At 33.6% G+C, this 25,355-nt stretch overlaps 1 protein-coding gene across 1 annotated transcript in view; it reads right to left on the bottom strand.

Moving 5' to 3' along the window:
* The window catches only part of LOC144441426 (voltage-dependent calcium channel subunit alpha-2/delta-1-like), a 158,146-nt gene that overhangs the window by 108,875 nt on the left and 23,916 nt on the right, over nucleotides 1-25,355 (bottom strand). Inside the window, exon 3 of the mRNA XM_078131033.1 lies at nucleotides 7,095-7,205. Coding sequence (XP_077987159.1) covers nucleotides 7,095-7,205 — 111 coding nt within the window. The remainder of the gene's footprint in view (nucleotides 1-7,094; nucleotides 7,206-25,355) is intronic.

The raw sequence follows: 25,355 nt of genomic DNA on the forward strand, positions 1-25,355 counted from the left end.
TAAATACATTTAATTGCAATCTACTTCTGCATGATTATTACTAATTATCATAGTAGGATAAACCTTGACAACATGTAGCTTGCTGCTTTATTTCTGAGATGTGTACAATGGCTATATACAAACAATAATGTGTTATTAGTATGTACATGTAATTTATGAGGATAAATTTAGTCACAAAGCTTACTATTAGATAAACAAAAGTCATGAATTATGATTTTTTTTTAATAGATTTAATATCATGGTTTAACATCTGGCTATAAGTGTGATTATCATGTTATCGATGATGATGATGATAGTAATAATAAGACAACACTTTAAAATAACAGGTCAAAACTTGACCATAAAATTTTTAAGTATTTTTCATTAAGTGTTTTATTCACACTGACCTGTTTTGTTATGAAGATAATCAGAAAATATGACTCAAACATAAATATAAATCACATAGATAATGTGTCACTTTCACTGTGGTCGGTAACAATGTCACTGTAAGTTTTTATCACTGTCATTAATCATGTACATCGTGATATCTGTCACACTATAGAACTTGGAGTAAACCTTTTGCCACTGTTATTCATGTTTATCATCAAGTCAGATGTTACATTAAAGATTAAAGCATCAATGCCAACCCTTCACTCACTGGTATTCAAAACTTGTCTACTTACTTTGTCAAACAAAATGTCGAAAACTAACATTTTTGAATCACTATATCAGCAAAATTTGAAAACCTCAAATATAGAAACAACTATCTGTAGTGGACAGGGTATGAGAAAGGAAATGTTCTCACACATAGGTTGGAATGATTCAAAACAAAATGTTTGGTATCTGTAGCGGGCAGGATGAGAAACAAGATGTTCTCACATACAATACAATGGAATGATTAAAAATGTCAATGCTTGCTCTCTGTAGTGGGAAGGATGACAAAAGAGATGTTCTCACACTTATTAAGATGGTGGAAAGATTCAAAATTCAATGCTTGATATCTGTAGTGTGCAGGATATGAGAAAGAAGATGTTCTTACGTATAACACAGTGGAATAATTCAAAACTGAATGCTAGATATCTGTAGCAGGTAGCATATGAGAAAGGAAATGTTCTAAAACATAACATGGTGGAATGATTCAAAACTGAATGCTTGATATCTGTAGCGGGCAGGATATTAGAAACGAGATGTTCTCACACATAAATAATACAGCGGAATGATTCAAAACTCAACACTTTATAGAATGACAAAATATGACAATGATGATGATGATGATGATGATGATGATGATGATGATGATGACGACTACGAAGACAACGACGATGATTATGATGATGCCGATGATGATGACAATGACAACAATGACGACGACGACGACAACAACAACAACAACATACAATGCATTTCTCTGACATTTGACATAAATACAGAAATAATCAACTAACAAATGCACCAGATGTAACCATCCAGCATGTATGATATTTAAAAAGGATTGATCCTTGATGGAGTAAAACCTACTAAAAGAATACAGCTACAGCTGTTATCATTTTCTATTATCAGATTATTCAGACTAACCAAGACACTTCATTTTACGAAGTAATCTTGCATTCTTACGAGGACAAATTCATTCACAGCTGTTCTGGGCCAAACACTTTTCTGAATTCGGACTCTTTTCGTTAAATATCATGAGGGGAAAATAGCATTGTAGTGATACATTCCAGACGACATCGTGGCATCAAAAAGGTGTTTTGTATTTTCATATTCATTCCTGTGGCAAACCAATATTCATCAAAATTCAGGACATCTTTTAAAGATATGAGAACAGGTGTCTAATCTCTTTCATTCAATTTGAGTGAAAACTATATTATCACTGACACAAACAAAACATGATATGGTAACTGTAATCTGGCAAGACATTGTGCATACAATAGTCAGCTGAAGTCAAAATTTATGGCACAGAAAGGTTATGAGATAGTTTGCATGAATCACATTGCATGTAAACCATGTTATACATAGTTCACTGTACAAACTACTATACACACTATAGTCTGATCCGTATTTATACATGACTGGAAAAAAAAGTTGGCTATATGGCTTGACATTGTTGTTTGACAGAATTAGCCTGTATGCAGATCACCAACTCTCTGAGGCTGTCACAATAAAAACATCACTGAATTTAGCAGATTTCATAGTTTGTATGATAAAACTGGTGTAGCTCAGTGTGCACTAAACTACACTCATAGTAAGTAATCTAATGCATATTACATGACCATGTACAAAATGTATAAAACCAAAGACACACAATAAAACAGCACTAGAAGCAATTCATTACAGATTTCACTGGGCAAGTCAGACAAAGTAGAATAGTACAAAAGCCAGAGTATGGTCATGTCATTTTCTTATGTCAACATCACTTTTCATCACATCAGTTTTGTTGTACATGTAAGTGCCCTCTTTGTCAGGATAAATTTTAAACTGTAAACACAACTTATGCTGTTAGGTAATGGGATATCACACTCATTACATTCTGGCTGCCTCATAAACGTTCCTTCAGAGAAATCATTACATGCCGTCATTGTACCTATTTTGATTGTGCTACGAATTTTCTACCTTCATTTACGCATTTGTAAAGAGACTAAATCTGAGCAGCAAACAACCTTTCACAGATTCTTGGATTCTATTCTTTATGGAAACTGATCCTTTGAAGTAATCATGATTAAATGTACCAACGGGAATCAAGCAAACAGACAGTCACACTCACAAATTACTGCACACGTGTCCATCCATACATACACGATGTTGTTTTCATAATGTCAAATTCTTTTTGACATATCAAGCAGTCAACTTGTTACCACTCACTTTTCGCTACACTTCGAGTTCTTTTTACAAAACTCTGACATACATCATTCAAATACTACAGCGTGGTATGATGAAGAGTTTCAATCAATACAAAAAGTCATTTTCATATTTACAGTTTGATCATACATGTACACATAGCACTCAACTTGCTGTGTACCTTTCAAAAACCTCTAAATTGGCTGGAGCTACGTAACATGTATAATCAAAACTACACTAAAACTTGACAGACAAAAACAATCTCCTAACAACTGACAATGCTGTCTGTCTGAAGCCTTTCAAGAAAGAATGTGACAAGGCACGCCTTTGCCTTCCAAAATGCATTTTATTCTACATCCGAGAACACATGGCGACTGCCAGATTAGACAAAATGTAGGAAAGCTGCTATTTATAAACTAAGACTTGGAGATTAGAAGGAATCATGGAAAGACACTATCTTTATCCTTCAGGTCAGTTGAATAGGCATGAGGCAGTAGGTAGACAAACCCAAGGGACAATCCTAGATCAGAAGGGATCACAGTAAAGCTACTATTTTTATCCTACAAGGTCATACTGAAAAGACACGAGTTGTCAGATCAAATCTTTTTTCATTACTTTCACCTGAAAAAGTTATTCATTCGTAACAAAAACTGTGAGATATGTGATTCACCACTTACTGTTTAAAGTAATCTATACTTCATATAAAGCTCACTGAATTACAATGACATTTTATATTAAGGCAGATTGCACCTATAATAGCATTGGACCAATTTTGCAACTACAAAAATCGAATTTAAAATCTCTGCAAGCTTAGCCATATGAAAGGTTGTTCCTGGTCCTATTATTGAAAAATTTAAATAAATTTGGGCTCACCATCTTGTTTTAAAGGTAATCAACTTTTTTTTTTTCTCTTAGTATTCAAACTGTATTCGGCGGCCATATTGGATTCTGAAATGGCTGAATTTTGAAATCACTTTGACTTCTACTTCAAAAATTTGTACAGGAACTCCCATTTTTTCTTATTTTAACTGAGAATGGGTTTGAGTTTCCTTATAAACATAACAGAAAAAGTATGTGATTGTTTTTTCTGAGATGCAGCAAATTTTTTTCCCTATACAATATGCTGTTGTCCTGCTGAATGACTTTGTATGTCTGTTTCTTTACTTGGATTGTTGCTTCTTCCATAAATTCCCTTTAATTTAACAAATGAGAATTGTCTGATAACATGATATTATTACTTGTGTAAGTACATTACACTTATCTACCCCTGATGTCACAAAGTTTTAAAACAAAAATAATACTATTTTGTCATTTATTTTTTTTCAGAATATTCAAAATTATACATAAATACAGCTCAATCGTTTGCAGATATTTGGCCTCGTTCCATAAAAGCAGCATTTTAAATGCCAATAATTATTGCCAATTTTTTTTTAACCTTACAGTATTATCTGTTTGATGTAAATTCTCAGTTGAACTGGCAAGATGTGTGAACATTGGTCAAATACTTTCAATCAGAAACAGAAAATTAAAGTCAATGTAATGTTCTCTTTTCCAACTGAACAACAGTAACAGCTGTTACCATCCAAGCTGTCCTCAAATGAAAATACCTGACAATGACAAATAATAAATTACATCATACACCACCTGTAGCTGTCTGGACAACAAGCACAATAGGGCGCAAGATGACATTTAACTTTGTGGTAGTTTATTAATTGACACTGCAGTTGCTACATGGTTGATACTTGTAACAGCTACATGTACATTGTACATGGCCAACTTCATCTGTTTTAAATTAAAGAGTAAAACCCTTAAGAAACTTGAACACCTTTTTGTTATATATAGTACATACATGTGTGTGTGTGTGTGTGTGTGTGTGTATGTGTGATACATACACAAAAGATGGTTGAACAGTCACCTATACATGTTGTTATCCATATTTTTGTCTGGTATAATTACAAATTGTATAAATGCACATGCAAACATGTGCACACACACGCATGTATGCACGCACGCACACACGCACACACACACACTACACCATACTCTAACTCTAGTGAATGTAAATTAGGACACATGCCTGTCACAGGTGTCCATCTCCTTGGACTTAAGTAAAAACCTTGAGTATGACAGATAGACAAGTACAAAATTAATAACGAATGATGTCCACATTCCAACAGCTTATAACTCTTACACTACATTACACCTGACACACAACAGAGACAAAGAAAAGTCATCTCACGTGTATGAGTCCACCAGAAAATGTCATCGCTTCCCAAGAGGAGCAGAAACCTTTCCACATACATGTAATGGGGAAAAGATACATACTGTACTAGCCATTAACTACTTTGTCTTCATACATCCACACACACACACACATTTCCATTTGAAAACCCTTGTGACTATACTTACAGCATACTACCACGAATTTACTAACTTGAAAAACGGAGCTGAAGTGAACACCATCACGTTGTCAAGATTTTAGTCACATGGTGTTGTTGATGGATTTGGGGGATTAATGTTTCTGTTGTAATTGGAATAAAACTGGCTTCAGATGAACTGCCATGAATAATATCAAATAGTCAAAGTCCCAAGACATCGAAAACTCCAAAGTGAACAAACACAAAATGAAACGTATCATTCACTGGGGGTGGATGGGTCAAAAGTTGACCAGAATATCCATCAACTTTGATGTATTTATTCTCCGCTAGCTTTAAGTAGAAAGACATGGTCTATCCTGTCCACTGCATATCACTACACACTAGTGACTATAGGCACATCAACTTTTTCTATCATGACTGATACATGTACTTTAAAGCCCAATATTTGAGTCCCACATTCTCATATTATGGCATCTCATCAGTTTCACTATAAGAATTTGCTAGGATCTTTCCTTTGTTCAGTAAAAATCTTTTCAATAGCTCGGCCAGACGACTATTTTACTCACCACAATGTTAATCCTATTCTAACTGGGTTTCTAACCAGTTTTTCTTTCATTAACTTGCAGACAGCAGAACTATCTTGTTCCTGATCATTGCTTGGTTATCTACACATTTATGTCAGCAAAACTGGTCCACTACAAAAGACTTTTCACATGATTTAGACGAAAATCCTGGAAATTTTTCTTCAAAAAATATCACTCTAAACTTGTCTTCTATTCTGGATAGTAGAAAGGTACGTCAAAACTATCGTAAGTACATGTTGGAAATGTTGATATTTCAGGTGGTAGTCCACAGGTGTTGATTTGTGGTTGTGGGTGGTGGTGTGGGTGGTACTTGTAATGGTGGTAGTAGTGGTATAATTGGTAGTACTACTAGTACTTCTGTCAACATGTGAAGCAGTAGATGACCAACTGTGCTACATTCATTCTATGTTTAAAGCTGTTACAGTATAAATTTGTATTACAGAACTGTTGAAATATTTCTACATCTATTAAATACATGGTCAAAACTATGATCAATCTAACAAAAATCCAAAACCTCAAATTACAAATCATGTATAGCTGTCAAAACTATCTATCACATGTAGCAAAAAATCAACACTTCAAATCATAATTACATATATCATAATACCACACAAGTATTGAATGAATCATAACATTGTCAAGTCACGTTAGCACCAATGCTGATATATTTCCAAAAATGTGACCTTCACCCTTTGTTAATGCAGTTCAAAATTACAGCTGTTTATACTGCCTTTTATTAACAAAATCCACCACTCAATATGCATTACATGACTGCAGATGGCTTAACCTTTACTGACACTGATTGTCTACCATATTAAATCATGTAATTAGTGGATTTCAAAAAAAAATACTCACGACACATTTACTGTATATAATTCTATTCGAGGCAAAGTTCAATTGATACATTCTGCTTCATAAAAAGACACAGCACTTCAATCCCATTACTAGAAATAGCTGTAAAAGCTAGCAGAAACTTTTATTTGTGAACAGTGCTTCTATTGACCAAACTGATCTGTATTTAAAGGTGAACATAAATATGTCTGGGCTTTAAAGATGCTGGTACAAAAATAGTTTGCGTCACAAGGGGGTAAACTTTCAGGGAAACAATTCAGATACTGTGATGCTTTTAATATTGATCAACTTTTGTTTTATTTTCTTTATTACAAGATAATGTGACACTACTCGCACACGCATATTCCAATGCGCACGTGCGCACGCGCGCACACACACACACACACACACACACACACATATATATATATATACACATATACATGTAGTGTTTCTCAAATTTCAATAAAGTCTTTCACCATCCTACCTTAAGTGCAGCCATTTTCAAACCAAGCAACTGCTCCCAATTATCTGCTATTTCAGCAACAATTTGGTCTGCTTTTACTTCCACCACTTTGATATTTGCATCTTTATATTTCTAAAAGAAGATGGGAAAATGGCAAAATTACTTTTCATGCTCTTTATAGAGTGATATAGCTCTGGGGTAACAAAATGAAGTCCTGGAATTCATACATATAATGATTGACAGAATTTGTAGGTGTCTGATCAAAGTCTTTCTCATACAGTCCAAATTACTTTAATAAGTCATGCTGTTCTCTCCCTAGAGCATATACGACACACACAATCATGCAGTATACCGTGTCCTTTTTTTGTATTCCTAATACTTTCATTTTGTAGCTCTTCATGAGCTATCAAAGAATACACATAGGGAATGAACTTTGGTATTTGTTGAGGTGACTTGCGTTGTCTTCATTACTGAGTACATCAATGTTTCCTTTTGTTGTCGACACATGTCCTATCAAAACACATCACACCACACCACAAATGAGAGGTTCAGAATGAGCAACATATTATACCACACTTTCTCTTATCACTCACACAAAGCTAAAAATCATTACACACACGTATAATAGTATGTCAAGGAATTTCAATTATTTCAAACAACAATTATTTCCATGATATACCTAAGTGTTATTCCCGAATATTTTTCTTCATTCAGCCAAGGGATATACGAGTGACCCAAAGGGGCTTTGTCGTTACGAATCGCTAGACAAGTAGTGACAACCCTTAGGTCACGAGTATTTTCTGGCTAAATGAAGAAAAACACTGGAAAAAAACATAATTATACCAGCATCAGTATTTTAAAAGAAAAATCAGGAAAAGTAATGGCAATTTTGAATGTTTTAACTCATATTTTGAACACAGTAACGCCAGTGACGACGACATGCGTTGTTGTGACATTTTTTTTTTAACTTCCATGATATACGTAAACTTTATACACTATTGGCATTCTTATCAATAATAATAATGTTGGGTTCTTATATAGCGCTTTCCCATGCCGTGCTCAAAGCGCCTTACAATTATTACCCCTGGCTCAGATCAGAATGGCACAACGGCCCTTTAGTCTTCCTCAACTCCCCTGGGAGCATACAATCCATTGGTCATACTGGTCAGTTCCTATCCCCCTCCCAGCCCACCCTCCTCTGATAGATACCTACACATTATCAATGCCATTTACTCAAGCTGGTAAGGTAGAATGCCCCTTGGGACCAATTATTCTAAAATTGAAGTTTTTGGAGATATTAACAATATTTATTTTCCCATAGACTTAACATGTATTGAGTAGCCATTTTTATTTTAAACATGGGTATATTTTAATATCATTTTGAACTCAATAAAATTTGCATGATTACTCTAGGTTTTTCTTGATTGAACTTTTTTCAGTTCTCTATTTATTTATTTATTTATTTATTTATTTATTTATTTTTTAAAAGATAAATATACAGAACCACATTATTTTGAAAACTTTATTATCTATAAAGGTTGTCTGCCTTCAATTTTTGAGAATCAGTGGTTTCTATGCCTTGTGTAATATATTCTGTTGTTATCATAATTTCAAATACACTCTAAAATATGTTTGGATTTATGATAAAAACTCTGATTCCATCAAACATTTGTTAAATTTTGGCAAACTATGCAACATTAACAGCTTGAAGACTGTCGATATTAATTTGTGAAAAGATAAGAATGATGCATGGTACCAGGAAGTCTTCTGTTTGACACAGATAACACCTCACAGGACTTCACACAGAAAGCCTATCTAAGTGCTGTTAATCGACTCAAGCTACTTAGTAGCATTTTAAAGGCCTTGCGACTAATGTGAAAGCCTTCATCGTACTTTGACAAGATAACCGTTACATCTATCATGACTGCTCACTGTTCCCTATAACCTTTGTTAACTTTCCACCTTTGCCAATTATGATAATATCACTGCTAGAGATGACATGGATGGCCTCCGATAATGAATTCCCACATGTCAGTTAATAACATTTTTGGTGATTGTATCAATGCAAAACAAAATGGCAAACCCTTTGCTTGTAAACATGTCGGTAAAGAAACACTGGAGTCATTCAATTTGGCCTTGGATTACTTTTACGCACAGGATTAGAAACCCGTTGTACAAAGTGGAATGTAAAGTCAGTTCATGAACTCAATTACTTGGCTAATATCTATAATCAATTTACATATTGGCTACATGGCATACTCAATAACTCAATCTTTCTATCATACTGAATTCTATTCATATTCTATTTTTTAACAATAAGGCAAATTAATTTGCTGTTCCTGCCCAAACCCATGCTGGCTCCATTTGCCTGCCTTCACAAATATATGGAAAACATTTATTGATGGCAGACAATAAACTACTCTGAGCATTACTGCACCCTTCAATATGTATTGACTCACCCAGAAAGTCTTAATGTACACCTTTAGAAATACCACTTTTCCTACTACTGCTTGATCTTTAAATTAAGTTTGAAGTTCCTTTCACAAAATAGCTTTATTCAATTTATTACTCAATGTAGTCAAGAATTTGCTTGCTCTCCATTGAATTTACACTTTACAACCTTTCCACAAATGGCCAACACATAGTTTTCATTCAGTAAACTATATAAGCACCATTTGTATTTGGTAACTATCGTTTTAACACTCAACAACTCGCTTCAAATGGTACATCTCCCATGCAAAGCACAATCGAAGGAGTGATATGTACTGCTTTTCAACAGCCTGTATTGTTCAGATTATTGCATCTTTTCATCGGGACCATTAAAACGCAAGTGGTTCACCAATCATTGACGCAGATGCTTCAGAGTTTTGCACGCTACCAGTTCAAAGAGCTTGGCGGGTGTTTATATGTTGTATCCTTTTCATGTTTTATTTTCATAGCCATGCACAAATGACTTTAATTTCACATTTTTGAACAACTTCAATATTGACACAAAACACACCAGCCAGCTCAAAGAACTCGATGAGTGTCATACTACTTATGTTATTACCCTTCAGTGTTTATTTTCACAGCCATCCATAAATGACTAATTTCACATAAACAACTTATATTGTGAACAAAACACAAAATGCGACTGAACTCATTGTTGACTAGCCAAGCATGAATAACCAGTACGTACATTGTCTATTCTAATGCCCTAGTGAATTGTCAGGACCACATTTGTATAATGATAAATGTGTACACTAGATAATAACAATACTTATCTTCAAATGGAAATTCATCTGTGTTGGTAAACCATAGTATTCAATTTGAACTTTTGTTCCAAACACAACTAGAAAATTTACCTGAAATTTTCGACTGTACACTTCAGTCTTTGTCAACAGATTGACCCACTATTCAGCACACGTGACCTTACAGGACACGTGAGCCTAATAAGGGGTCAAAGGTGCCTGGAAGTTTGTATTTCCAGGCGTCTCACGTTGTCTAAGCAAGACTTGCCAAATTCATTCCTTATCTTCAAATGGAAATTCATCTGTGTTGGTAAACCATAGTATTCAATTTGAACTTTTGTTCCAAACACAACTAGAAAATTTACCTGAAATTTTGAAACGTGTGCTGAATAGTGGGTCAATCTGTTGACAAAGACTGAAGTGTACAGTCGAAAATTTCAGGTAAATTTTCTAGTTGTGTTTGGAACAAAAGTTCAAATTGAATACAATAACAATACTTATTGGCAAAGTTCATGTTGAAACAAACTGCAATATGCAAATGACAGTTTATTTTCAAATTATAATTCACAAACACGTTTGCACATGTCTTACAACAAATTGAACAATGGACATTTGCGATTTTAGATATTACTGTTGTTAAAATGAGAAAAAGTACAGTTTCAAAATGGCATTGTAAATCCTAAATATCTCACCATATGAAAATACTCTCCATAATACATCTAGATATAGTAAGTCTAAATCAGAATCAAAATTTCCACACATTGTAGAAATTTGAACTTGTATTCTACGATTTACATTTATAGGATTCATTAACTTGCAATACATATGCTGAGCAAGTTCGTCTCTCATTACCACAGACTTTCTATGAAATTGGAGACACATGATAACTGAAAATCCTCACTTGCACATCTTATGATATTCATATTCAGACATATAAAATTACAGACGTGCATGTCATCATTGTTAATAAATGAGCATATGAATTGATAATCAGACATTTCTGCATAGTACCACTATTTATTCAAGATGGTCAAATAGTCATTTAAGTAAAGGACACGTTTCCAATCATAGACACTATATATGACCTAATGTTTATACATTTCTGATGGCTATGATAAGCTTGTCTATTTTCATTAAAAATGCTAGCAAGGTTTGTGGAAAAGGTATTATACAGATTTCATCCTACTTGATCAGACTTTTAATAAAGGCATGCAGTTACCTCAACACATCTACCATGAACCAAGTATACATTATGTGGAGATGTATGCATTTTATTTTCTACACAGTTATAAATAAACCCAATCCCAAATTCCATACCATGTCCATGGCACACTGTAAAGTAAATTATCTTTAATAGGAGATGCTGCCTTTTTATACAAAACTTCTTCTATGAGCAGGAATATTTACTCAAATGATATTACTATATGCTTTAGCATAAACAGTCTATGTAATCAAACTTAGGAAGACAGTCTCTACGATATGATTCACGGATTTACAAAATGTAAAAATTTGCAGATGTAATTGGGCTAAAACTTGCACTTTACAATTAACTCTATGCATTCTCTACTGTCTTGATTTACTTGTATTTACTATTAAGTACTCGTATACCTCCAATCACCCATACTGAGCTGTCAGAACTCTCTCACCTTTCAGATGAACAAAAATACAATTTCCATGGTTGCTCATAGTGGGCTTTATACATGCATAAATGGTAGGGGGAAAAGCTGAAAAGTAAATCAATTGACCACAAACAGTGAGTGAAAATAAGCTGCAGTATAACAGCAAGATTTACGCTGTGGGCAATGAAAACTAACATGTAGATTGAAATGACCAGTGTTAATGAACACAGTAGGTATCACATGCACTTTATACTAGTATGGGTTATTTCAACTTGCTTTGTAGATCTAACATGAACTAACCATGTAAGTCTGACATTGAACACAAATTGAACACAGGATACTTAAAGGCGTAAGTGTATAAAAGGCACTTGAAAGATGATGGATAGAGGCTGGTAATTTGTGCAACCATTTCAGAGTGCATTACATATTGATTACTTGCAAGATGTTAGAAGCATGCTTTAATATAATTTCTTCTACCATATCTATATGTATCATTTGATAGACAATGTATAGATACTGTCAATTTGTGCAACCATGTCACACAGTGTCACTTGAAAGATACTGGAAAGGTGCATGTAATTTATATAAACATATCATCTGAAAGATATTGAATAGGTACTACCAATTCCTACAGACATTTCCGAATGTATCATTTGAAAGGCAATGGATACATGACAAGTCTTCATAAAAGACACAGCTACTCAAATAGGTTATGGTCAAGGTCTCAAAAGAAAGTTTACACCTAATAACACAGGGGAGACACTTGAATGGAGTCTCTATGTATTACAGTTTTTGTGAGTTATATGGTAAATCACAATTGTTCACTACAAATGTAGCCATCATGCAGTAAAAAGTGACGAGCACCAAAAATAATGCAGGTGTATATTTCTCTTGCTCTGCATTACCTTTAGACAAGATTTAAAAAGAAAATGGCTATGCATAAATGCTATGTCTGCAATATGCAAGAAACAGTTTGAATTTGATAATTGACCCGCAGAAGTAAAGGTCAGGGGTCAGTATCATACAAGAAAGCTTGTATCTGATTACATCGGATTAGACACTTGAATGGAATCTCTATGTACTACAACTAAGGCTTTTTGAGTTATACAGTAAGTTTTTTTAATTCCAAATGTGGATTTAATTGCAATATGAGCTCAAAAGAAATCTTTACAAGAGCACATTCCTTTTCTTCTACAAATGTATATTACCTGTAAACAAGATTTAAAAGAAATCGGCAACAAATGCATACTACAAAGTGTCTGTGATAGACAAGAAATAGCTTAATTTTGATAATTGACCCAGAAGGTCAAGATCAAAGGTCAATGTCTGAAAAAAAAACTTGTACTTGATAGTATGGGGGTAGACACTTGAATGGAATCTCTATGTGTCAGTCTTTTAGTAATGTCGTAAATATTGATTATTAAATAATTTGCATGTAGCGAAACAAAGTGACATGCATATATCCCATATGATATGTCACCTTTGTGCCAGGTTTGAAAGAGATCGGACATAGAATATTTGAAAAATAAGTCATATTATGGACATAAGCACAAACATACAAACACATAGACTGACAGAAATACCTTATAAGAATTATTTGATGTTGTATCTATACACAAACTCAGTTTGTCAGAATAATTAATACACAATATTGAATACACAATATTGATAGTTACTTCCAGCTCTAAATATCTTTAAGTTATCTTTGCAAACACTGTGACATCATTGAGAAATAATCAATCAATCAATCAATCAATCAATCAATCTATCAATCAAAAAATCTATCAGTCAATCAAGCAAGAATATCATGACTTGCTATGCACCAGTTATACTGAAAACAATAAATTCCAAAACATGCTCTTTATTGTAGAATTAGCTACCAATTTGAATATTCCCAAGATATACCACAACTCAATATTAGTAGTTAAAGGTTAACTACACACTATTCCTTACATTACAAAGCTTCCACTCACTACTCTTAATATTTTTATCAAATTAATTTCAGCAGCCTTTCATTCTGGCATCAGCATGCTCACTTAAACTGACGACGACCTGACAGGCAGACTGTTTACATAAATCTACTTTCAATGATTAGAAAGAAGTCGATGTATACAGAGCATTTGCTTCATCATCAAATAGTTGCATCAATATACGGTAATGACGTCAGTGAGACTGCTGTAGGAGGGAAACCGACACTTTCACTCCTTCTTATGATAGCCAAATGCAGGTGCTTTCTATTGAAGTGTTGAATACAACGTAATAGTAACAATGATTTGGGTCTCTGAGTTGAGTTATTACTTTTCACTGAATGCCACTGTAACCTTTCAAAGTCCATGGCTTGAAAAGAATCAATTCATGACACTTTGAAATGCATGACAGCAATTATCATGACTTTTTGTCCCGAGTTTTATACATTGTAATGACTTATTTGCTTAATTTATGCAAAATACCAGCACATGTTTTCAAGTACCCCCGTATTTATTGGCCAATTATTTTACATAAATATTAATACGTACTATTCACTTTTTATGATATGTCCATTTAAACTGTTACTGGTACATGCATATGCACACAAAATACCCTTAAAAGATGCACTAGCTACATGTAGCTGCAGCTGGAACATTTTTTGATTTTGTTAGATGTAAAAAGTTATTGTAATATCGTACACTCTGAACTGTATCACATGTTGGTAAAACATATTTGTGTACACATACATGTAGTATGGTGCAATAAATCCAACCAGATTGATTTTTGGCCAGACACACACCCAAAAATAACACCCAAACGCAATTACAATTTCAACCAATTACTGTACTACTTATAGATAAAATTGACCTATAATTAACATGTACAAATGTACAGTATCTATATTATTTCTATTTGAACACTTTTCTGTGAATACATTGTTGGTTGTCTAATAGAGAAAAAAATACTCGAGTTACAGCTAGTGCAGGTTTAGATGGCTTGACGCCTAAGACATCATTTCCTCAACAAGTCATACCTGAGTAATTCAGGATGTCAGTCAATTCAATGACAACACTGTCACTGAAAGATTATTAAGATAGGTGCATGTACCAGTTTGTGTTTTCATGTAACCCTACACTTTCATCTTAATTACAAAATATCAATAGGTGTAGGTACATGTACTACACTATCATATCCTTTATATCACTAGTGATACTCTGCAGTAGACTCAGTAGAATTAAAATTGCGTACTCGACCAAATATTGCGCTCACAATATTTATTAGAACATCTACATATTTCTGGATTCAAAGACAAAGTACCCCTCCCATTCCAAACTTGTGCCAATTTAAATTTGACCTTGAAGATGAAGGTCAGGGTCAAAAGGTTAATAGTGTCTAAATAATATGCTTATAATTACCTCTCACAAATGAGGGTGTACACAGATACAAGACAAAATATTACATTTTCATCACATATTTGGTGGCCATTTTGCCATAAGGGCAAGGTTGCAAAATTAGGTGACAATATATGCATGCATATGTAGCCTTATTATAATGCTTGACATGTGTGCCAGGTTCAGTTGAAATTGGATCATTTGTGTCTGAGAGATGACAGTCCACAGACACACAGACGGATGGGTAGACACTGGTCATTCCTATATCCCCCTTTGGGTTGTGGCTGTTGGAGGCTAACAACATATGGAACATAAGTATAGTGATTTTAATAAACAAACATGGCTAATAACTAATCTACACCAATATTTAACATATGTTCAATAACAATAAACAATAAAATTGACAGAACAACCACCTAATTCCCCTATTATACCATACAAATGCCACGTAAATATCTATAAAAAGACTAACTAATCTCATCAGGTAAATTCTTCTTTTGATTGATTTCACAACCCAAGACTTGCCAACCATAAGTCATGATAGGAACTATTAAATGATCAGAAAGATCTAATGCTATAATATCAATTGCAATACATTGTATAACCATCACAAGATATGAGTCTATGTAATTGAAGAGAGCTTTCATGGACCTAAAATTACAGAATTTTGTTTTAAATACACCATTAAAGGAAATGATATTGCCCAAATAACTATATTCATTCATATTGATTGTATATAATGCCATTAAAAAGGAGAAGAGCTCTCTTAACTAAATGGTTACTATTATTGAAGACAATTACTTAGACATCAAACAGACAAGTAAGCTATCACAGGTTTGTGTTAGTGCATTAAGATAATCTTTGATGGTTAACATCCCTGTTTCATAACAAATCGCTATTTTGACGAAATCTGGATTTCAGTTATATCTTTCTAAGGGCAGAGCATTGTATATTGGTACAATGTACCCTGTTTGTTGTCTCGGCTTTCTACTCGGGGGTTTTCAACCAAAATGATGGCCCAAAATATAGGATACATTGTACATGTATCATTGAATCTCATCCGATATTTTCACTTTACTAATTGTCATGATTTCTACAACCAAAACAAAAAACTGGTTTATTTTAATTTGTGTATTATAACCATGAGAACAAAATGGTTGATTTTCACTTCTGTACTGCCTGATTTCTACAACCAAAACAAAAGACTGGTTGATTTTCATTTCTGTACTACCTGATTTCTACAACCACAACAAAAAACTGGTTGATTTTCACCTCTGTACTGCATGATTTCTACAACCACAAAAAAAAAACCTGGTGAATTTGTGACAAACTAGCATAAATCGTTGTCAAAAGAAGTGGTGTCCACATAACCTTTGTCAAATCAACGGAGCTGACAAACTGCAACAAGTCCATAGAGATGCATACAATAACAAAATCACATCTTAGAAAAATAAGACACAAGCTGAGTCAAGTTCGACAGTCAACGACAACATTTAGGTTACTAGGAACGCTAAGAAATATTAATCAATGGTACAAATCTGTGTCAACAATTCGCATTGATTGCCCTAGCATAGATAACAGCTGAAACACCAAATCTACATTTTTCTTATAAAAGTATGGAGTACAATAGAGATAACAGTACCATTAAACTGTCTTGTACACACAACTACGCAAACATTAAACATCGTGTGATTAGCAATTGTTCTACTGTTTTAATTTTTGCTTTCCTTCATCTCTTAAATTTCTATCTTTAGAAAATCGCTACTTGTATGCATGCCCACACATTTTGTAATCAGTTGAATTGTTGAAGGATATAGATGTAAATTCAAAAATGATTTTAAAAAATCAATTTATGCTTTCCTTGTAGTTGTACACTGTAACTGAAACACAGCATTTCCATTTAATGTATTGTAAATAGAGTGGTACTGTAAGTGCTGATTATAGATACCCGGTAGATAGATAGACATGCATGTATCCTCCCCAAACAATGTTACGATGCTCCAGTTGTCAAAATAGAGGTTGGTAGCGAGAGCTGAATTAAACCTGTCAGTAGAATTCTCATTATTATGTACCCAGTATTGCTTCCAATGTAATACAATTCACACCATACTATAATTTTCAATATCATGCCCAGTATACTCTGACAAAATATGGCCCCACATGGCAATGTTAATCAATATTTGCTCAGCAATCTGGCTTTATTTTTGTTCTCATTATCTTTACATTTTTGTGCATAAAATACTGTTTCTGTGCCATTACATATACATAAGGTATATAATCATTAAAACCTTTACGGTTTGGATATGGGTTTTGTGGACCTTGGTAGTACAGCTTTAATATGGACCCTTCTAAATGTCGGGGTCCTTCTCACACTTCTGCCATACAACCTCAGTCCGCTAAAACCATATTGAAGCCATAAAGATCATTATTCTCTACCGAAATAATCGGCAATTACTGCATATGTTCATACATTAATTCTCCACACTAAAACTAATTTTCTCGTATTTTTTTATCATATTTCGGCCAAAATACAGAACGTAACAATATTACATCTGTCGGTATTTTGATGTAGAAATGGAACATTTCAAGCTATCCATCATAAAACAAAACATTTTTTTTTTATCACCACCTTTGAAAAAGTTTCAATTTTCATCATTTCCTTAACTGACAATACACTGTTTTGGTTACAATTTGACGACATCACTCCCATTTTTACACACACACACACACACACACACACACACACACACACACACACACACATACGGTACATACATACATACATGCATGCATGCATGCATACATACATACATACATACATACATACATACATGGACATGAATGTTGTAGATTTGTAAATTGTCACCCTGCCAGTCAAGACATTGGAATGTAATATAAATATCAGTTTTGTGATTGCAAATTATGACCTTCAACTTCAATGCTATCATCAACACATTTCTTGATAGGTAGCATTCCTGAAACAATGATCTGATCACCAAAAGACAATCATCATGTACAGCGACTTCCTTTTACTTTGAACTACACTTTATTTTCCCTTTGATTCAGGTGCATTACACTTCATAAATATTCATGACCACATTACCAAAATAGCAACACCAAAGCCATGTTGTTTGAAGCACGATAATTGCAAGTGAGACGAAGTCAAAATATTTCAACTAAACATTGTTCATGGTCACTGCATTTTCGTTAAAATATACATGAAGCAATGCGAGTATCTACAGGGGAAAAACAGCTATCAGGAAATATTTCAAGGGACCATTTCAAGTTTGACATTCAACATACACTTGACTACCATCAAAGCCTCGAGGGGTAAACTAAAGTATTTCATGTATGTGATCCAATATGCATCATTCAGTAGTCGGCTATGATCTAAGTATCACATGCATAATGCAAAAACTGTGTTATCAGCACATCTGCTGGAGTGCTGTATTGATCTTGAAGAAAAGAAGACCCACTAACGCTGACCTTTAACCCGTGCATAGGTGTTCTTCCCTTAAAATGACAGCACCGTTTGATGTGCAATGAAGCAAGATAGTATCGTCTACCTACTCACAATGCTACTGGATTGACACATCATTGGGACTCAGTAAATGTGCACAAACTCAATACTCATATTATATCTTGCCAGAATGAAAGACTGTAATTTACCCAACCTTAGCTATTCAGATTTTTCAAAAGATTAATCATATTCATTCTTTCCATTTATTTCTTGTCAACTGGGTAACTTATCTAGTACATATAGTTCCTCATAGAAGCATACGTTACACTCATACGAAGCATGTTATACATATGTATGTGTTTTAGGGGTAGTGATTGATGATTTCTGAGGGGGGAGATGGAGGATTTTCAACTCTTTTAAATTGTCGCAGGCCAAAAGTTGAGGGGGGGGATTTACTGACAAAACTCAAGACAGACAGACAAAAAAATTTGCTTCCAAGGTATAAGCTAACAAATAATTGTTGTGCTGCAAGTGCAGGAACTAGCTACAAATGTCACAAATTCCCAGATACATGCGTCTCTGGCAACATCACTATGACAGCGGCACCTTAACTTTTAAAATATTCTTGTCAAAGGTTTGCACTAACTGTTGGCAAATTCAAAAACACTACATGTACCTGCCATCATATCAAATTATGGAGAATACTGACCTGACTTGGTACCTTGAGTCCTGTAATTTTTCATAATGATAAAATATTTTTGAATGGTATGGCATACAACAATATACTTTGAGAATTGTTCACGATTTTAGCTTTCTGAGGTAGCATCAGAAAGAATTCATTTAGTCCTTGAATTTAAAAAAATCTCCAGGGCCAGGAGGGGGAAAAGTAGCTGATAATATCTATGAGTGAGGCCAATGAATATTCACAACAATGGAAGAGTACAGTTTAGAATGGTTGAAACAAAGAATTTCTAAACACATATTCCTGAAAAAGTTGATGGCAAGAAATTGTGGAATAGTCGGATGTTTTTGCCAACTACCAGCCGTTATCTACATCCTAGCTTTAATTATAGTCATATTTACAAAACATTGTAAAGAAAAAACATACAAATTGTACGTTAATATTAAAAGTTCATTTATACTGTCTAGGCTTAGCTCTGTTACAAGCAATTGTCTTTCTTAAATACTTACATACTCGACAATCATGAAAATACTGCATCCTTGGAGGAAAGTTACTATTAATACCATTTTTAAAAAAATCAAGGTCTTTATACCTTTATTTGCGCAATCTCATTGAACAATTTTTTTCTAAATCTCAGAAATGCTGAGAGAAGAAAATGATAAATTTGTTCAAGTTTGAATTTTTCACGAAAGTTCAGCAAATAGCATACAATTAAACACTTTATATATCAAATATTAATGTATGCTTGAAAAATTGCCCTTTCATAAACAGAAGTGAATTACATTAACCATGCAAGTAGCCATCACTTATTGATATTAACGTTATATAAATTGTCTGTCGAATCTCTCAAAAGGATCCAATGATTTGACTTTTCTGGATACTTTGACAGAAATTGATGATCACATAGTTACTTCAGGGTTGCACATCCATCTAGAGATTACCAATTACCATGATGTGTATTATACATACATATAAAATATTTATAGATACATTTAAATTAAATTGTAATTTTTCTTTTTTTATGTATATCTTCTTCTCCTTCGAAATCCTCATCAGTTTATTATCCCACAATATTGTTCAGAGAGATATCCTTTCAAATTTTAAAGTCTATGTTTTCCTATATTTTTCATACATTTTTTTAACTCATGCCAGCTGGAAAAGTGCAAGACACAGGTATTTCAATAGCCTTTAAGTACATGTTATGTGTGGTGGGTATTGGTTTAAATACTATAATATTAACTTGATCTAAAGACTGTTTGTATGCTTGGGGAGAATCGAAAATTCAAAAAATCAAAATGGAAGTCAAGATAGCTGAAGCTGTGTAGTAGCATTAGTCCTTCAAGACTGTAAAAGTAAGCTAGTATTGCCTTGACTTTGATCTTCACCGAAAAAGTCCAAAGATCAATCGTACTTCACTTGTACAGACCAAGTGCACAGGAGAAGTCATACATTCAAATGGTGTGACTTGAAGTAGCAGGAACAAAGTGTATGTATCCTGTCCACGTGCCAAATGGTGCTAGCACACTCATCAAACTCAAGCAAACAACAGTCTCACATTTCATCTAAAATCTCTAAATTGCATGGGCGGTTGTAACACAAAGGTAAATAGTTATGGTAGATGTAAGCTTACGCTGTACATGCCGAAAACAAACTTTTAATCAATAAACCTGTGAAGAACACTATCGTGTATAGATTTTTCATCTAATGGATCAGGATGGTTGGATTTGATTTCATCCATGCTGTGAACTGAAGTTAAACTAACTTAGCCTTTCTTGTAATCACTTCAATCTCAAACCAAAGAGTTTCATTACCTGAGGTAAAACAAAAATCTGGAGCAGTCTAACATGACGTCCTTTTTTACACTTTTCTTTCTAATACTATAAAATGCAAACTGTTTGCTGTGTTTTTTTTTAAGAGAGTGACATGCAAAATAGACAGGAATTCTAACCACCTGCAGTAAGATATACATATTTTTCAACAGCGAGTATTGACATAACTGCTAAAAGCAGTTCTGATATAAACAGCTGGTCCATAATATGTGCCACTTGAACCCAGACGGAACTCGACAACGAAAATGTAGGACGTGGTTATGCATAAAATGCATTTTGTTTTGTGAATTCATCATGTCATACTGTGTTACATACATCCTCAATAAAAATGTCTCTCTCAGCTTACATTACCACAAACTGCATAATTTATGTTTGATGTAACTTGATACTTACTTTCATAACGTATATTGAAATATCGGCTTCTTCTCACCATTAAAAGGTGAAAATAGATAGTAAAATTCAATAAGATGATGCCGTAGGCAAACTATGAAAACGTTGGAACACTACAGTATAAATATATTCCATACAGAATTGATTGCCACACTTTTTTCTTTAGATTTAATCAAGGGATTCAAACTCAGCACGAATCTAATTGACTGAAATGTTGTTTTTTCAAACGATTTTACAGTTTGCTCTCCAGATTTCTGAACAAGTATCATACCGTGTATAATATGCTAGAGCCGCATGACATGTGAGTGCAAGTGTGCCGTACTCAGGTATTTGCATACAATACATACTTATGGTGTTCTCTGAGGCTGTAGTTTCACTCATTACGTTCATCGTGAAAGTGCAGAAAACACCACAAGCACATGTGCAGACACCCCCTCTCCTGCCAGAGTACTGACAATCACACATCATGCAGCTACGTTATCATTACATATGTTTATCAAAAAAAAATACCACTGTGTGATTTTACATACATACAAACTCATGCACTAATTTGCATACATATTTGCACAATATTTTCAGTGTTGCACCGCTGTGCAAATGCCACTTAGTATGCGGGTACACTATTCGAATTAATCATTGGTACATGAGTAATAACTACTAATAGTGCGCATACACAACAACTTCAGTATCAATCTTTACTTACAGATAACAAAGCATTCCAATGAAACTATGTACCTGTGACATGAAATTGCAGCAGCTGCAAAATACTCATAAACAAGTAAACATAAATATTGCTATTAATTATTACAAGGTGAGTTATTTTGTGAAATATTGGCCGATACCACAAATATGTTTATTGTCACATCAATATTGGGCAACAGAAGTTTATATAATTTTTATATATTTTAAATAAAATGTTGCAACAGTAGGCCTTTCCAATAGCAACAGTGAGATGGAGATATAATTTGATAAAAAATAATTCATATTCATTTAATAATACCAGACATTACGTCAGATTAATAAAAAAAACAATTGACATTAATTATCGCAAGTCAATTTTTATTCTTTTTAAGTTTAACTGACAAACAGGTTATCATCAAATTGCAGTAGTCTTTACGAGAATCAGTGTGAGAAATAGACAATTTATGCCAAATAATGCTACGATTTCTGACGAAATAAATATGCTAAATAATGCCATGAAGTACGTTAGTTCAGAATTCATAATTATGATGTAGTATTACATTATTTGTACAAATTTAGGGGTGGTCATTCATTATTGCATATACATAGGATAATGAAATTCTCCTTCATTGTAAAACCACTATAATCAAATCATTTTTTAATGAATTTCAACACTCAAAGAACTATTTGTTACATTTTTCTAGATGTAATCGACAGTTTATACTATAATAAAAAGAGTTGATAAACCGCTTCTCATCAAACATTTAATAACCAAGTATGAAAAGTGACAGTGAACGTAATGAAGTTTCTGCTTCGCTGTTTTTCATACGGGTAGTTAACGTTTTAAATTGTCCCCCCGTGTTCCTTGAAATAAAATCGAAATAAGGTGTACCATCCCAGTATACTGCAATGGATATAAAATCAAGTCATTATTACCAGATTGCCTCATCTCTGTTTTATTGACTTCTAAAATCCTAAATATAACGATTTACACCGAACGCACAGACATGTTTATCAAATTTGACGAGTCCCAATAAATAGGTTTTCATTCTTGTAGTGAGGAACAAAAATATTTAGGAAATATGTGTAATACCATACCAATATGGATAACGATATTATGATGATTCCAAATTGATATAATTGTCATAACAAAGAGTTAAATAAATGCAAGAAGGTATAAAACATTGCAGTAATAAATAAATAACAACAAATTGTTTGCAAAATATTGTAATTAAAATAACAAAATAGTTATTACATACACTCAGTCTGATATTTTGATCTTTTTTCCTAGACACATACAAAGTAGTGGATCCCGTATTGTTAATTTTAGATAAGAAAAGAAATTATGTCAGTATGAAATATTTTCTTTTATTATGCAAATTTCTCACACAAAAATAAATATATAAATAACTGTGAATGAGATTCTTTCCTTTGTTATCTGCATTTAGGGGGGAGGTTGTTTTTTTGTTGAAGAATGCCTATGTCAGAACTGCAATAGAATGGAAATGTCAACTCTGACAATCAAAATTGGAATATGTATGATTCTAACTGTTAATTTTGTCTCTTGACGAGACATTTTTCAACTCTTGAATTCCAACAAAATTTTCATATGTGTGTTTGCTGATTGAAATGTAATTAGGGTCTCTATGAACATGAATATTCATTTCAGCAAAAATTATGTTTTGTACATTTGAACCTTTACTTCAAAACATGACTGCTAAGTTTTGGAAGTATTGCCACAGAACCTTACACATTCAATATTCATGATTACGGTGTACTCTATTGTTTTTGAACACAAACATACATGTCCAAGCAATAATCATGTTTTGTACATTTGAACCTGTTCAATATTCACAACTTTGGCATATTGGTGATCCCTGTATATCAAAACACTACTGCTATGTTTTGACAGTGTTGCAACTGAATGCCATTCATTATTCATCTCTGTACATCAAAGCACTTCTACTACCATGTTTCAAAAGCGTAGCCACAGATTTCCATTCAATATTCACGACTGTGGCATATTGGTGATCTCTGTACATCAAAACACTACTACCATGTTTCAAAGCACAGCCACAGAATTCCATTCAATATTCACGATTGTGGCATATCGGTGATCCCTGGAAATTGCTATAAAACGACTGATTAGAAATCCAGAACACATTCACTTGTGGTATAAGGTCTCCGGGAGCAGATTAAGTCTATGCTTACTAATTCAATTTACTTAATGATGCTTTGCCTGCCACATAGCAATGAAAAGAAGAAAAATCACACCACAGAAACAGAGTCTAGCCATTAGCAAATAACAGACTCTTTCCCATAAGTGTTGTTCAATTTGTTCCTCCACCAGTTGCACTCCACAACCTTGTTCAGACTTAATTTTCCTTGTGGTTTGACTTTCAAGGTAACAATTTGATCATAGTGCTGATCATTAGTGAAAGTCATTGGCCATGCATGTCCATGTACTGTAGGCCAACTACTTTCTCTTTTTGTTTAGTGTTGAAACTACAGTGTACATCCCAGCAAGGTCTCTGACCTGTAATAGCATCCTGTATTGAAAACCATCAAGGTAAACATTTTTTTGTCGGCATACTTGACTCACTTAGTAATAACAACCATAAAAATCATTCATATCAAACAATTTATAGAATCAAAATTGAAAGCAAGTGTTCACAACAACAAATGTAAAAAAAGACTGCAATATTTTTTTTTTTTTTTAAAGTCAAAAATATACACAAACTATAACTCATGAAAACATGAGCGAACAATTCCAAACCACCCAAAATGAAATAAATTTGTCACTCTCACAAGGTAATATTAAAAATTGGTAAACCAATATACAGGGAATGCCAGAAAATAAAAAAGCATTTTCATAAACTTTGGGTTCTAGAGAATAATTTCATGGTTTTTACATCACATAGATTGTGTGCAATTGCCAAGAAAGACCAAGTTTAAGTTAATATACATTCAAAAATCCTAAGTGCTTATTACCATCAGATAAATGGTTACAAATATTTATTATTCATTTTAAC

Source organism: Glandiceps talaboti, chromosome 1 (genome assembly GCF_964340395.1).
Source record: "Glandiceps talaboti chromosome 1, keGlaTala1.1, whole genome shotgun sequence".
Classification (NCBI taxonomy): domain Eukaryota; kingdom Metazoa; phylum Hemichordata; class Enteropneusta; family Spengelidae; genus Glandiceps; species Glandiceps talaboti.